Here is a 15,868-nt window from a genome sequence, read left to right as displayed (position 1 = left end):
AAGTCTAATCTAATGAACTGAATAGGTTGCACAACTGAACAATTCATAATCGGCAGAATTCAATTAGGTGACGGGGGGTTAATAGTGTGGCGATGAGATGAGGCTCTTGCGATGAGCGCGCTCTTCAAATGAAAACTGTCATGAATACAAAATGGCGAATTACTCCACCAATCTTCTGCCGGTGGATGTCTTTTTCAGACGATGATAATGTGTTCAAACCTGTCGTTAAATTCATATAAACACGTCCTTGTATTGAAATAAAATTCTCCAAGCAGAACCAAAATTGAATTGAGTAGGCAAAAAAAAAATCCTGATATAAATTTGTGTCGGTAATCGGGCTGCTTCTCGCAGTCTGTAGCGATTATGTAACTCTGTCCTTGGGGTAGACTAAAGAATGACTAAGAATGGTGTAAACACGCGCCAGTCGCACCCAATTTCTATAACCTCTATATAATTTACAGAGAATCTACGGCATGGCTACCGACAGTATGACAGTACTATAAATACGAGAGAGAGATGGAGAGAGAGATTATTCATCACTTTGGGAGGCGTTACAGTGTAAGTGTTTCCCCTAAGTTCTGTATTTCTGTATCTCAGAGCAACAATATCAATAACTCTTAATTTTTGGACAAGGTATATCGGCATATTTGTCGCGATTGTAGAAAAAAACCACCCTTAACTAATTCTCTCTTTCTCTCTCTCAGTTTAAAGTTAGTTAGATCCTTTCCCGTGCAATCAGGCTATAAGGCCGGTGCGAAAACCCAGTTTCCGTGGGGCTAAGCGGGTGAGACTAAGTCATTGACTCCCCCTGGATACACCAGCCCATCGCAATCTGACTCCCATCATAGCCAGTACCCAATTTCAGCTGGATGAATTGAGACAATGTAGATAAAGTGCCTTGTCTACGTGCACAACACACAACATCAAATGACCACAGCGGATTTGAACCAGCGACCTTTCGGTTACTAGTCTTACGGGCATGGCCACTGAGCCATGTGCTCTCCCTCAAACCTACTTAACTCCGGAGAAATGAATGAATACTCTGTACCTGTAATGTTCAATCTACAAACAAATATATATCTTAATATATTGTACATAAACTTTTACCAATGCCATACTATCATGGTAGTAAGACACCACACATTGCGGGACATCTGTTCTTAGTTGTCGAATAGGTTACAAGCATATGTCGTTTGATATGAAATATGGAGTTTTACAGGTACTCAATACCTGTATTGTTTTTTACCGTTTGGCTAGATTCGAATATGTTTTGGTACATTTTGATCCTTGGATTCCTCCAAGTGATATTTCAAGTAACACACCTGTTAATAGACTATGATCAGAAGTTTGCATGTGCTCAAAAATCATCGCCCAATACAGATTCACTGTGAATACAATAAATAAAGTCAGTTTCATTTCCCTAGTCTTCAAACGGATCGTCAACATACCAGACATGCATAACAAATTACAGTTACAACCAATCAAAGCCACTCATCAATGGTACTTCGCTATAAATGGGTTTTGCTGTATATCTTAAAATAGTCATGTGACATGTACAACGCTTTGAGCATTTCTATTATATAATTTTAATTTTAATGCATGTAGCAGCTATTGAAAGTGAATTTTATTAAATGTATTAAAATAGTAAATCTTCCGAGATTTTACTTAAGTATTTCCACTGCCGTAACCAATGAAATTAAAGTCTTTCTACCAACAACAGAGGGGGGGGGGGGGGGGGGGGGAGGCGCATAGTCTGGATTGAAGAAAGCAATGCTGAACTCTATATATCGTCTCTAAAACATACGGCAATGAGAATTTATCCTAGACCTATATCCTTTATACCTATCCTACAGGTATTTACATTGTCGTTCAAAATATTAAATATTCCTTGGTTATGGACAAAATAATGAATAAACGCGTTAGTTTCCTGAATAAACGCGAAACTAACGCGAATAAACGCGTTACTGATAATAAATACTCAGAAGTTGTTCATTAATTTTTTTAATTATGCCATAAGGAGTATAATTTAACTTTATTTTGTCAATTTAAGGGGAGCACCGGGTGCCCCCCCCCCTTAAGTCCGCCACTGCTTTGTTAAAATAATTTCTAAAATCTCAAACCCAGAGTAAGCTAAATTAACATATTCCTTAAAATACAAACATGAAAATACTTTTATTAAATACCCATTTCTGCTAATTTTGTTGCTCTTACAAATGGTAGGATATTAAAATGAATTCTAAGTGCAAAAAGGTAGCATTCGGAAGAGCATCTGGCAGGGAAAAAATTAAATGCGCAGGGCCCGGGTAATATTTTTCACCGATTCATTAATGGAAATCCTTCTGTATCTCAAGATTTACAACGAAATACTTGCAAATTCATCAACAGTAAATTAACCTTATGTTGGGAAGAATTTCAAAATTGCAACTTTATCTGATATTTAGAATTAGGTACGAGTGTTCTTAGAAATTAATAATTTTAATGTTATAACTGTATTAAGGTTACCATGCCTTTTTTTCACCATCGCTTAATTTAAAACTATACAATTGGGTGCTTGTTTTCCTTTTTATTGCAGATTGTTAGACTTGAACTGAGATAACTACGGCAATAAAGTCATGTCACAATAGTATTATCTGACTTGTACCCGTCTTCTTGTGCACAATATCGGGAGCAAATCTTTTATTTGCAAATGCATCTCGTAACAGATTTTTTAGTCCTAATTATGAAATCCGTTTTAACAAATTGACATTAATTAAATTTTCATTGCACCAATTTTACATGTAATCCGTGCACTATCAAAAAATCATTAACCCCTGATTTTAACATCTGTTATTTTTTCATTAACATTCGTGCTAATTCTCATTAAGTCGGTATTTTGGTTTGGAGACGGTCCCGGGTCTTGGCAACATCATTAGTCTTTCGGAATTCATCATGTCAATTGCTTTTTACAGAGAGCGGTCCCGTCATCTCGCTCGTCCGAGATTTCTTGCGAAGCACTTATCATCGCATCTCATAATAACATAATATTAATTCCAGAGAAAGTGAAAGTTGACTTCAATCACTCCAGAGATATAAAACAGTCCCGTAATCACCTAATTGAACATCTACGGCATTCCTTTCTTTCAATTAAGGTAATAGGCAATTGTACAAGGTCTGAGCGATTTTATTCCACAATTAAGGGATGTGTGATGACGCGAAGACTTTGATACGCCGATGGCGGCAAGGGGAGCAGTTAGATTTTTCCGTTCCACTCGATTCTATACGGGTGATTTACGAGTTTACCAATGTCAAACCCTCGTAATGTTTATGCTCGGTCATTTATAATTCTAACGGATCTCCTGATACATTCTAGCTAGGATTAATTATTCATAACATTTAGTTGGAAATTTATTGGCTACACATATTTCACAGTTGGTATTAGGGAACATGAATAGATCTGATCACGAAAGAAGGTAAAACCCACCAATGTGTATACCTGTATCAAATATATCAAACAAATTGGAAGTATTCATCTTTAAAAATAATACATCAATCGCATCCAGAAACAATAGATAAAACTCCATTTTTAAATTCTTCTTAGAACAAAACATTTTTTAATTAATGTATGCTTCTGTATCATTTACCAACATATTCTTGAATTTTACATTCATATTTACGAGTCTATGTAAAAATGATACAGCTTATTCAAATTTCTTTATTGCAGAAAACATACGTCTTATAGCATGGTTATTTTATGATATCATATTGAAAAATAAAATAAAAGGGATAAGAAAGAAATTAAACACTCTCCATAATAAGTTGTTTGATTTACAAATCCAATCATTTTGCTTTGCAGTAAATCTAGTCTGTATATTTAACAGGTAAGTTATGTATATACTAAGAAAAATATTGAATAAAACATGTGAATCTGTGATATACAAACTGAAATAACTAGATACGATATGTATAACGTGTGTCCCCATGTGACACCTGTACACCCAGTACTGTAATATATAAATAGTGCCTTTTTGGGAGAGTAACTGTTGAAATTGACACCCCGAGACAACCATTGTCAACCGACGCGAAGCGGAGGTTGACAATGGTTTTCGAGGGGTGTCAATTTCAACAGTTACCCTCCCAAAGAGGCACTATTTATTTTATTATAATGAATGTCTTAATTTTAAGGAAAATTTTACTGCATTTATATAAAAATGAAGTGAATTCTACGACAAACCGTACGCGCATAATATACGCGCATGTAACAATTCGTTGTGTTACCCGTTGCCAAGTGCGTTGCTAACGCTGAAGGTAATAGAACGGATTACCAACTGCGTCTAAACCAATCAGATTTCAGTATTTAACATGAAATTATAATAATGTAGAATATTAGACAACCAAATACAAAACAAGACTACTGTTAATTATATCTTACTAAATGAATGACTCTTTATATTATCATTAACCGTTATTAAAAAAATTAAATAGGAGATCTATAATATAATAAATATTATTTCAGAATAACCATGGACCTTTCTATTTCACAAAAGATGTGATAATTGTCAGATTTCTTTCGCGTATTTCTCTACGACAGTAATCCATTGTCTACCTTGTTCTTATTTATTGCATAATGCCACACTCTAAATAGGCAACTCTTCCTTGTTATTTATAGATTTGATTAATTAAATCTTTAAGATGAAAGGAGAAACGGGTTGCTTTGAGATGAAAGTAAGTCGTATTTATCTATAAGATAAACACCATTTGGCAGTAGAGTTCATTTAAAATATTCTTCTTTGGGAAAACTGTCCCTAAATGGCACGAATACTTATACAAATCACAAATATTTGATTTACCTAACTAAACTTTTCTTATAAGCCAAGAGATTTGGAAGATGAAACAGGAATAAGATTAGAATGTTATTGTCCCTGTCTCATATTCTTCTTTGATTATTAATAAAATCTGTCTTCAAACCGTGTGTCCATTTTTTTTGGGGGGGGGGCGTTTCATAGTATTTTGGAAACAGAGGATGACATTTGTCTAATTTTAAAGCAGCGTCATGTCGTAGCAATGTTCGCATGACATTCCCTAAGGTATTGGTACTTACAGCCAAGAGTTATTTGATTTTTGTTTCTTGAACTATAAATGTATTGTTATGATAAGCATTTTTCGTATTCTAAATTATTAATGATAGAAGTGTAGATTAAAGCGAATAAAAAGAATGTTCGATACTAACCTTTAAATCAGTGTTATTTGTTAAGTAATTTGATTTATATTTCAAGTAACTAATGAAAACAAAATGAAACGTACATCTAGCTGTAGAAATACAGTAAAAAATTATATAAAGTAATTTGATTTATATTTCAAGTAACTAATGAAAACAAAATGAAACGCACATCTAGCTGTATAAATACGGTAAAAAATTATTAACAAATTCATTTTTATAATATCTATTTGTTTTCTATTGTATTTGACTTTTCATTGATTTTTATGTTCCAGAAAAATGTACACAAAACTGTTTTTTAGGAGACTCAATTACAGTCTATGTATTTTTCTACACATGGCAAAAAAAGAGAGAGTTAAGAGAATGCAACGTACATGTACTAGTATATAGAAGCAAATAAAAAACTTTAAAAGTTTAATTTTATGAAAAAATTGTTCAACGGTATTTGATACACCAAAAGAAAAAACAACAAAATTAGTGGCTAGACAACTCATTAAGGTTTCGTAATTCAGTGTTCTTTTACACTGATCAGTTTTAACATTCAGTTTCTTAAAATATATCATGCAACGTGCTCAATTTGTATAAATTTTGTTGAGGACAAAATGTGTCCAATATTTTTTGACAATTGTTAAAATCAAATCAGTATAATCAAAGTCGTTACACGTGCATGCTCGGGTTTCTTTATTGGTGACAGTAAGTTTGTGCCATAAATCCGGTCGTATCTTCACAGGGATGTCATTTAATCACAAGGCGGACGTCTCCCAGACCGAGGCCGGCTTTCTTCAACAGATTGAATGCTGTTCTTTATGGAGCAATAAGACTCCCTGGACATCACAAAAACCCACCTTTGATTTGAAAATAATAATGTCAATTCAAAAGGTAACCCTACCTGGGAAATCAACAAACCTCTTATCAAGACATGATATCTGATGTATAGGCGCAGAAACAACTAGCTCACAAATTAATTTGTGATTTTACACTCACTTGATGGCAATTCAAAGAACTGACGATGTTCTACTTTTCTTATTCTAATCTGTCGCCTCTACCAATCAGATGCATCTGGAGACATTGGCCCAATATCAGTCTCATTAAGGCTCTGATCCCTCATAACGCGCCGTCCTCACAGCTCCTGAAAGCACCATTACGGGGGCCCTCCGTTATGCCATGACTATTAGAGTATCTGGAGCCACTGTAAGCACAATGCTGGAGCAATGATCAGACCGTGGAACACACTGAGCGGTGGATGGAGCGACAATTAGCCGGAATCAGCCATGTACAGTTAGTCGTCAGTCACTACCATGTGAAGGCAGAGACTGTTGTTCAAAAATAAACGAACAAAATCAAACAGCACAAAATTGTTATGGATATATTTTAAAGAAAGGGATACAGGAGTCCGATGTAAAAACCGAACCAATCATAATAAAACATAGATATATTAATTGTGGGTAATATTTTACATGTATCACACGTATCTTTTATTGCCATAGGATTGAATTATTCAGTACTTAAACGTTTTGTGTTATCAGTGTGAAAATAAAAATTTTAAAGAATAGAAATAAATCAAAGTATACTATACATATTAGATATATTTCTCTGAATTAAAATGCAAAAATGAATAAATCGATTGAATTCAATATCTGACCAGACACTCTTACAATAGTTTTGTGTTATTTTTTAAGAACCATATTGTTGTCTGATGTATAATACAAATACTGTTTCCTTTTATAAAAGAGCGCCAGTTTTTCGTGGTCACCTGACTTTTCAGCGTTTTAACTTTATCAGAAAGAAATATATTCGAGTGCGTATAAATATCATGATGTATGACAAACGTTAGATAGCATTTTTTCATCCCAGACAAAGAGAATATACAATATCAATTTATTGAAACTAACTCACTTCCATAGCGAAGTTGCTATTATATCATTTTATATTTAATTATTTAGAAAAAAAATCTTTATCTTTCAAGGTGTAATCCTCTGTTTACCTAAAATTGTGTGTATTTATTTCAAATATTTTTGATGCTGTCTGCTCCTTTTATTTGTTTTTCTATTTTGATCCTTTATACCAAAATAATCTTACATAAGTAGTGATTCTATAGGCTGTCCTTTTTTATTTATTTTTTTCCCTGTATGAAAATGTACCTGTTTGTATGTACCTCTGACGATTTGTATTTATGTGTATTATATATATATATGTTCCTCTTCTACCAAATTATTTGGTTTGAGCGAATAAACTGAACTTGAACTTGAACTTATATTATTAATATTTTTTAATAACCAAAACTTTTTTTCCTGTTAAAAATATACAAAATTAACTGTATGTATGGTTTTATAAACATGTTCATTTGCCGCATTTCTTTTCCTACTCTTTATTCCATATTTTAAACTTTTCTACATCTAGTTTACTTTTATTAATACTTTAAAGTTCTATCCTCACATTAGTTCCTCATCAGTATTATAATAATCGATCTTGCAGTAAGACCAACACCGATCTTTAATAAATCCGGCTTTTTGATTGGTCCTTACAAAGACAATCCCTCATTGTTTAACTGTGATTGGCCGAGTCCGTGTCTTCATATTGTCTTCATATTCAGTCTCTACGTCATTGTTCTGCTATTCTAAATTTCTTCAATGGACGCCACAGTATCTAATAATTATTTTCAGAATCCAATGCACTTTGGGTAAGTATCACTGAAAATATTCTATAAAAACTAAGAAAAAATTATCTGTTAAATTCAATATTCATATCTCGAGAAATAAGAACTATTTTATGCATGTTATGAAAATATTAATAGAAATATTGATATAAAATAAATTTATAAGTTTATTCTATATCTATATATATATATATATATATATATATATATATATATATATAGAAATATTGTCAATAATTGATATTTCTTTATTCCATACGAAAACTTTACACAAATGCAAGTTTAAGGGTCAAAAGGGGAAACGGCTTAAATAAATGTGATACAAGGTTATTAGTTTTAACGTAATAGCATAGCGCACATACTGCACATGGTGCTTATATGGTTGCTAGCTTAGAGAAGTTTATCGTGCATTTCAAATTTAAAACTCTTTGTTGAATTTGTACATTTTTGGAATTTTAAGTTTTAAAAACTTGTAATTAATATTCATTCACCTGAACCATCGAAAATAGGTTTCACAGATGCCTATTGACGGCAATTTGTTTACTATAATCTGAAAACTGTTGAAGCAGTACAGTCCACAGAAGCAGGTGCCCTTCGCTGTTGTCGAGATTACTGTATTAATGGTTCATAACTTTTGATTCAAAATTATTGAATCATATACAAAATAAAATCGGCAGGTTGCAAATACTCAGAGCGTATGCCGGGAAGGGGTGTACGTTCGTAAGTTGTTGGGTTTTTTTTATATTTCATATATATTCGTATCTTGGTTAATATTATTCCTCTGCGTGCATCAATTTAAAAACAAATTTAATTGGTAATATACATTACCTTTATACAGTGTACACTATCTTTATTTAAATGCTCCGTTATATTTGATTACTATTGCTTGTATGATTTTTTTAGTTATTGCTTTAGGTTATTGTTGCATTATATACCTTATTTTTTTTACCCCTATTTTTAATCTATACTTAACAATATAAACCCTATATTTAAAAAACCACACACAGATCTACAAAACTATAGCCCTGTATATAAATGACCGACGAGAAGATGAAATAAATCAAACGAATTAATTATAGTCCCGCGTTCATTAAAAATTAATTCAAAAATTATTGCATTTTGTTAGGATGCGCATTAACATGAGTATAAGTGCTAGGTGTTTCTATTACTGTCGACCCGTAATAAAAGGCCCAACAACAGAGCGAGAACCGGGTGGCGGCCGGCAAGCGTGGCGCATTCATTTTTCCACGCTCGCCTGTGTTCGCTGATACTAAGAACTGAATCACTTTGATGGTAATACAAGCGCCATAATTACTACTGAAGCGTTTAATGACCTTTTAAGCAAGTTAGTTGACTGATCAGATTTATAAGCAGAAAACTTTTCCCCGCTTGCTCACTTTATTTTATGAGCCTCGGATAGTTAGAATGAGTAACGTGGAAAAGGAAAATAGGCCTCTTAGAAACCGCTCCAATAAGTAAGTTGTAAAAATCAAAAACTTGAAAATAAGAAGATCGAATTTATTTTATTTTCATACATTATTGAAGATGTTCTTGGACCGTAGAAATTATTCAGATGTGCAGCTTAACTCATTAAAATTGAATAGTCTTACAATATATCAGGGATTTAAGATGGTATTTTCTTTGAAATCTCGACTTCATCGACTTGAGATAGGCAGTGAGACACTTCAAACGGTTTTATCCATTTCACAGTCTCCGAACACGAGGGGTAAACCCGGTAAATGAGGGACTCAAAGCGAGCCGAATGAATCATTTACAGCATCTTATGTGGACCTTTTCTACGAAATTATTTGTAATATCTTACACGACAGACTATTTTGCCATTAATGTTTTATAAGTGACAAATTGAGATGGGATGCTTTATTTTGTATTTCCTTTGTGTTACTGGTAAAAAAAACCATAGTGAACTCGGGGAAATAATTGATATTTATAGAAACCGAGGAGATTGTATTTAGATTGCTATGTTTTGCAATTAAAAATTGATTTAATAACCTTCCTTCCTGGAAGCAATTGATTACTTATATGCTGTTGAAAAAAAAGTTAATCTATACGTCTTTGAATAAGAAATTCTCTTTGACCGAACCGATTGTTTGTAAAATTCTTAATGTACTGGTAATTGGTAAACTCAAATCCTAGATTCTCCGGCGATTACCGCTGTTTTCTGTTAATCAGATATGTGCTATTTTGAACTTTGAAAAAGAAGAAGAATTTGATCGTTTATTATACAACTGATTAACCGGTAACGGTCTAAGAACAACAGGTAATTGCGTTGTTCTCGGGCTGATTTACCGGTAATGGTTTACGACAGGATCAGTTTGATATTCTTCTTGTAACTGATCGTTTCTCTTGTTCTCCAGTACATTTTTCACAGGTTATTTTTATGGGTGATGATTCTCTCATGCCTTGACATGCATTTTAACTTTTTTCAACCGTCATTTTTCTAGTTAATTTTTTTTCACCGGTTATGCTCCTCATTTTAATGTGTGTACATTTATCGGATTGATCTACGGTATATTTCTGTATTATCTCTGATAAAGCGTTCTATTACTATCAATCGAGCTGCAACTATAAAACGGTAAATGTATGAAGATCGTAATTAATTTAGGCAATTTTTAGTATACATGTGCTACTTGTAAACGTCATTGAAAAATTACAAGTGTTGAATCAGAAAGAAATAACATTTAAATAATTTGTTGATAGTTCTCTTTAACCCCCTTCCCCCACCAAGTGGTATAACTAATTAGATAGTGAACAAAGACAAATTTCCGCCGAGTAACATTTCTCCTAATTTAACACTGAAACGTACTTGGCGAGATTTGGTCCTAGGCCAGTAAAGTTAAAAGGAATTATCGTTTTACAATTATGCATACTAATCATCTATAGTAACTCCTTTGACAACGTCTTTTCATGTGATGTTGGGTACCCTGACATAGTATTTAACGCAAATTACAGGTCGGGTTATTACCACCACCAAGCGGGACAAAATGGCGACAGTCTCCCGTCCTTGCGCTCCACAATTCTTCAGTGTAAGGCTCTGGCGGATATCTCAAACCGGATGTACCCCGCCCAGCACAGTCTGCCCACCCCGACCCAGAGGCAACCCTCTTTCTACTTCACCCAGGAGCAACTAGATTACGTCTTGTTCGGATTTTCCCATTCCGGATGTAGGGGAACTCCCGTTCACGCCCTCAGCGGCCTAAAGATCGGAGAGATAAGTCATGGTATAGTTTTATAAAATCTCAGAATTTTCACTCATTTTAATACATTTTAAAGGTAAAGATTCAATGTATTTTAAAAGTTTCTGTTACACCAGGAATAGAACGGATTCTGAATCACCAAAACGGCCTGTCCCCCCACTGCTCCATGGCCTCCTGGAAGCTCTCCCGCACAGACCCACCCCCGCACGAACTCCCGGAAGGTGAGGCCGCGAGATTTTTGTATTGAAGAATTTATTATCATCTTCATTACACAGTGTCTATTTTCCGATGTATAGTTTAGTGCGTATTCGTCAGGGTTAGGGTTAGGGTTAAGGTTAAATAAAAATTTTAAGCTGTTCGTGAGTTTTTATATATGTATAGCATCATTAAAACGTGTAAATGATATGCTAGTAAAAATTTTTTTTTGGGGGGGGGGTTGATGATATATTAAAATGTATTTCAATTAATATTGTCTTTTCACCAGAACTCTGTATTTGCCCCACTACGTTTGCTGGCATTATTCACTATGGCGTCTTCTGTCGAAAGGAAGCAATACTGAAAGGAGCAAAGTTTGGTCCTTTTAAGGGAAAAGTTGTCAACACCAGCGAAATCAAAACATTTGACGATAACAGCTTCATGTGGGAGGTAGTATAGCATACATTTTTATATCCTGACTAAAGAATACAGGCTTAACAGACATTCTTAAATGAAATCAACATTTTTTTTTTAGATTTTCAAAAACGGTAGATTGAGTCACTTCATCGATGGCCGTGGTGCTACCGGGAACTGGATGTCGTACGTAAACTGCGCGAGGTATTCCGGAGAACAGAACCTGGTGGTTGTTCAGGAAGGGGAAAACATTTACTATGAAGTGTGCAAGGATATCCCGATGGGAACAGAACTGTTGGTATGGTACGGAGACATGTACACCCAGTTTATGGGGATACCGGTAACACTTCAGAAGCTAGAGGAATCTGGTAACATTCCCATCGAACCAGAGAGTAAGTGCACCTACCAGTAACTCTGTCGTATTTTCATGAACATGTGCTTGAGGACAGGACCGACCCCCCCCTCCCCCTCCCCCTCCCCCAAATTATCTAGACCCTCTACACCCCGGGACTTTACTCATTTTTTTTCTCCTCTAAATTATCCTTTTATGACATATCTATAATCTATGATTACATTCATTGCACATAATTACTTAAAACAAACATTTTTTGAAGAAAAAAAAATCGTATACCCTCTATTATATAAAGATTATATATTGTATCATTTGTATGTCCTCAAGCACCTTTGTTTTCGTAAAGCTTTAATACAGGTATCTGCATGTCGCAATCTTTGATGAATGCAGGAAGAAATGTGTAGGAAAAAAGACCCGTGTTATGGACCTAAAGTACCTGGGACTAATGCCATTCCTGATATTTCTTGGTTTACTGCGAGGCTTAAACAAAGACACTGTCTTAATTGTGGTAAAAAAGAGATTTTAGAGATTATTTTCAGGTCTCGAGTTTGATTTCTTTCTCCGTTAATCCCCCATAAATAGTCCAAGATTTAGGAAAGGGGGGCTCGGGGGAGTAGAACTTTGCAATCTTCTTAACTTAGTGATAGTTTTATTGCTGTGGTGGTCCAAATAAGTGAAGCTGAACTAGGAAGAGTCTGCCATGCAGAGTATCTGTCCAATTACAGACGTAGAATAGCAGCAAAATGAAGCGATTTGTTTGCGGCCTCTTTTACGACAATGGCTTTAAGGGGCTGATTGACAAGCTTATCAGACTATTAAATGGAATTAAAGCCGGCAACCTGATGTAGAGATTTCAAGAATCTGAGAGTTTTATTTTGCAAAATGTCATTTATAATTCCAGACACGTCTTGTTATGTAGAAAAAAAAACCTAGTCAATAAGAGACGATGATTTTGTGCATCTGTATATAAGGTCTATAAACGGAGAAGAAACATAGTTTGTAAACTAACTTTTAATCGCGATGACTACAGATAAATTTCTTTGCGGCCATTAATTATAGCGACTGTGTATTTCAAGTGTGAATTAAAAGACAATGTTTAATTAACATATAAGAGGTACATTAAAGAGTGTGTTCGCGCGGACAAGATTCTCGCAAATCTCGTGAAGTTTTCTTGCACGCGAATTAAGTTGGTATACAGTACACAATAAAAGTGAAGAAGTTTGTTTTTTTCAATTTCAATATATTTGCAATAAAAAGATTTGTTTATTTGGATTTTTAATTACTTTATAACGCATTAAAAGGGGAAAGAACCATCCAAAATGTATTAATCAAAAGAAATGCTAGTAATTAATAGAGAGTTGGTATTGCATGTATCTATGAAAATAGATTGACTCTTATTTTTCTGTCAGGTATTATTGTATTTAGTTGAATATATGATGAATATTGTATTTTTAACCGGGTTTTCCAACCAAAAAATCCTGTTATTAAAATGGTAGAAATGGCGGGCGGGCGGCTGCCAAAAGGGTACCCTCATTGTACGGATAACTCCTCCTACAGTTTTCAAGATAGGAAGTTGTTCTTTTGCAGATCAATTGTACATATATCAGATGTGTGCATATTGCCAGGATTTTGATTTCTGATGATATATGAAAAAAGATACCAGCTTTTGAACTTAGTCATTTTGGGGCAACATATTGCATATAGGTTAATTCATTTCACTGGATTTGGTAGGTAGTGTTTATCAATTCAGGATTGACATGGATTATGGATACAGATCACATAAAAGAAAAACCGGTTTGATGTCACATTTACAGCTTTTCACTTGTATATTTAGACGCGGAAGGATATCAGTGTGAGAGGTGTGGGAAGGTGTTCGCCTACAAATACTACAGGGATAAACACCTCAAATACACCAAATGCGTGGACCAGGGAAACAGGAAGTTCCCGTGTCACCTATGTGCGAGGTAATCAAGCACCCCGACATAAAACTCAGAGTTTCTTCCCCTTTGTTCTCAGATTCACCTACATTTCTTCATGCCGTATTATCAAAGAAAGAAAACTGCAAAATATGATTTCAATAATGGTTGATTGTTTGTCACGGTTGATTATAGTTATTACAATAAACATTGGTTTCCAGGTCGTTCGAGAAGAGGGACCGCCTGAGGATCCACATTCTCCATGTCCACGAGAAGCACCGCCCCCACAAGTGCGCGGTGTGCGGCAAGAGCTTCAGTCAGAGCTCCAGTCTCAACAAACACATGAGGGTAACCATTACTCGAACACTGATATAAGAAAAACGTTATTCCAATATTCTTCAAGCTTATATAAACCATTAGATGCAGAATCACTGTACTCAAACTCGGATAATTACGGTGTATTTTTTATCTAACGGCCAAATTATATACTTAAAGCAATATGAGCTGCAATTTTCATGTTTTTTTCAATTTTTTTTTTACGAAAACGTTATTTTCTACTAAATTGACAAAAAATATCATGGTTTTTAAATTTCTGTTAGCCATATTTTTGTGGTAAAGGCTGTTAGGAAGCCTTAATTGGACCAAAAATGAATTATTGTCATCCTGTACAAAAATTGATTTGTTATATATTCCAAAGAAGAGAAATCTTTCCTCTGACAAAAAGTAATGTTTTTTTTTCAAATCTTATTTATCATAAAAGATTAAGTTATATGCAGACTTATCATGCTAGCAGGTTTTTGCAGCAAAGTAAAATTCTAAAAGATACAGCTCATATTGCTTTAAATGCCTTACATGTATACAGTCTTCATGTTGCCCCTTGAGGGCCCTTAATTGGTTAATAAAGAAATTGAAATTGTATAGATCTTTCTATTTGTCAAGACGTAAATTTTTGGGGGTTGGGAAAGCGTAATAGTGACAAAATTAAAATTACATTAACTCGCATACATGAAAACATATGCGTGTATTATATATCATATAAGTAGAGGACCAACAGAACTTCATGTAGGTATATCCCCGTAGGTTCACAGCGGAGAGCGTCCATACAAGTGTGTCTACTGCAGCAAGTCTTTCACTGCCTCAAGTATTCTCAGGACGCACATTCGACAACACTCGGGGGAGAGGCCCTTCAAGGTAATGATCAAAAACAATGCAAAATGAAATGTCTTTCTCTGTTACAAATTATTTCTTATATACAAGGACAGTAGTAAATTAATCTATTAACATATTTTCAGGAATTCGTCAGTATAGATTATTGGAATTAGTATCTAATAAACAGTTTTCAGTCCAACCAGAATTTTTTCTTTGAAAAATTAAACTAAACGATTTATCTTTTTGTGTTGACACCAATCTTGGGTTTAAAGTTAGAACTTTATTTTTCTCTATCGCAGTGTAAATTTTGCGGTAAGGCTTTTGCGTCTCACGCCGCACATGACAGTCACGTAAGAAGAACGCACGTGAAAGAAAAGTCCATCCAGTGTAAATACTGCGGGGCGGAGTTCAATCACCAGCACGAGCTGAAGGTCCACTACAGGACCCACCACAGCGGCGCGGGTCAGTATCACTCGGGGAGGGGGTCGTCAACTTAAAAATTTAATATCTGAAAAGAAAACCAGTATGAAGAATTAAATTAATCAAAACTTAGTAGCATTGAACAAGGCCATTAAACTTACCCACAAAATTTAATTTCCAGAGTCCAGTGTGACGCCATGGTCCGTGGTAGAACCCCCACTTCCGGTCCAAGCTCACCTTCCCATCCTCCCTCCGGTCTAGACAGCAGAGGACGTCCATTTTAAGTTATTAAGACTTCATTTGTAGTCAGATTATGTTTTTGTTTTAGCAAATAAATGCTTTTGTTTTGGAAAAAAA

At 34.6% G+C, this 15,868-nt stretch overlaps 1 protein-coding gene across 3 annotated transcripts; it reads left to right on the top strand.

Moving 5' to 3' along the window:
- Positions 1-7,762: 7,762 nt before the first annotated feature.
- On the top strand, positions 7,763-15,868 carry LOC105317610 (PR domain zinc finger protein 14). Of its 3 annotated transcripts, none has more exons than XM_066080310.1 (10): positions 7,763-7,874; positions 10,821-11,089; positions 11,167-11,286; positions 11,550-11,710; positions 11,796-12,066; positions 13,861-13,990; positions 14,164-14,290; positions 15,023-15,133; positions 15,391-15,553; positions 15,693-15,867. In XM_066080310.1, exons 1-10 carry the CDS (start codon positions 7,825-7,827, stop codon positions 15,770-15,772), a joined length of 1,482 nt encoding a protein of 493 aa, XP_065936382.1. In that variant the 5' UTR covers positions 7,763-7,824; the 3' UTR covers positions 15,773-15,867. The 3 variants fall into 3 exon arrangements, with proteins under 3 accessions (XP_065936382.1, XP_019918500.3, XP_065936383.1); XM_020062941.3 differs by having other exon boundaries at positions 11,182-11,286; positions 15,693-15,866; XM_066080311.1 differs by lacking the exon at positions 7,763-7,874 and adding an exon at positions 9,200-9,325 and having other exon boundaries at positions 15,693-15,868.

Source organism: Magallana gigas, chromosome 3 (genome assembly GCF_963853765.1).
Source record: "Magallana gigas chromosome 3, xbMagGiga1.1, whole genome shotgun sequence".
In the NCBI taxonomy this organism is placed as follows: Eukaryota; Metazoa; Mollusca; class Bivalvia; order Ostreida; family Ostreidae; genus Magallana; species Magallana gigas.
Note: the sequence above shows the minus strand (reverse complement) of the source record. Positions and strands in the feature narration are given on the sequence as shown.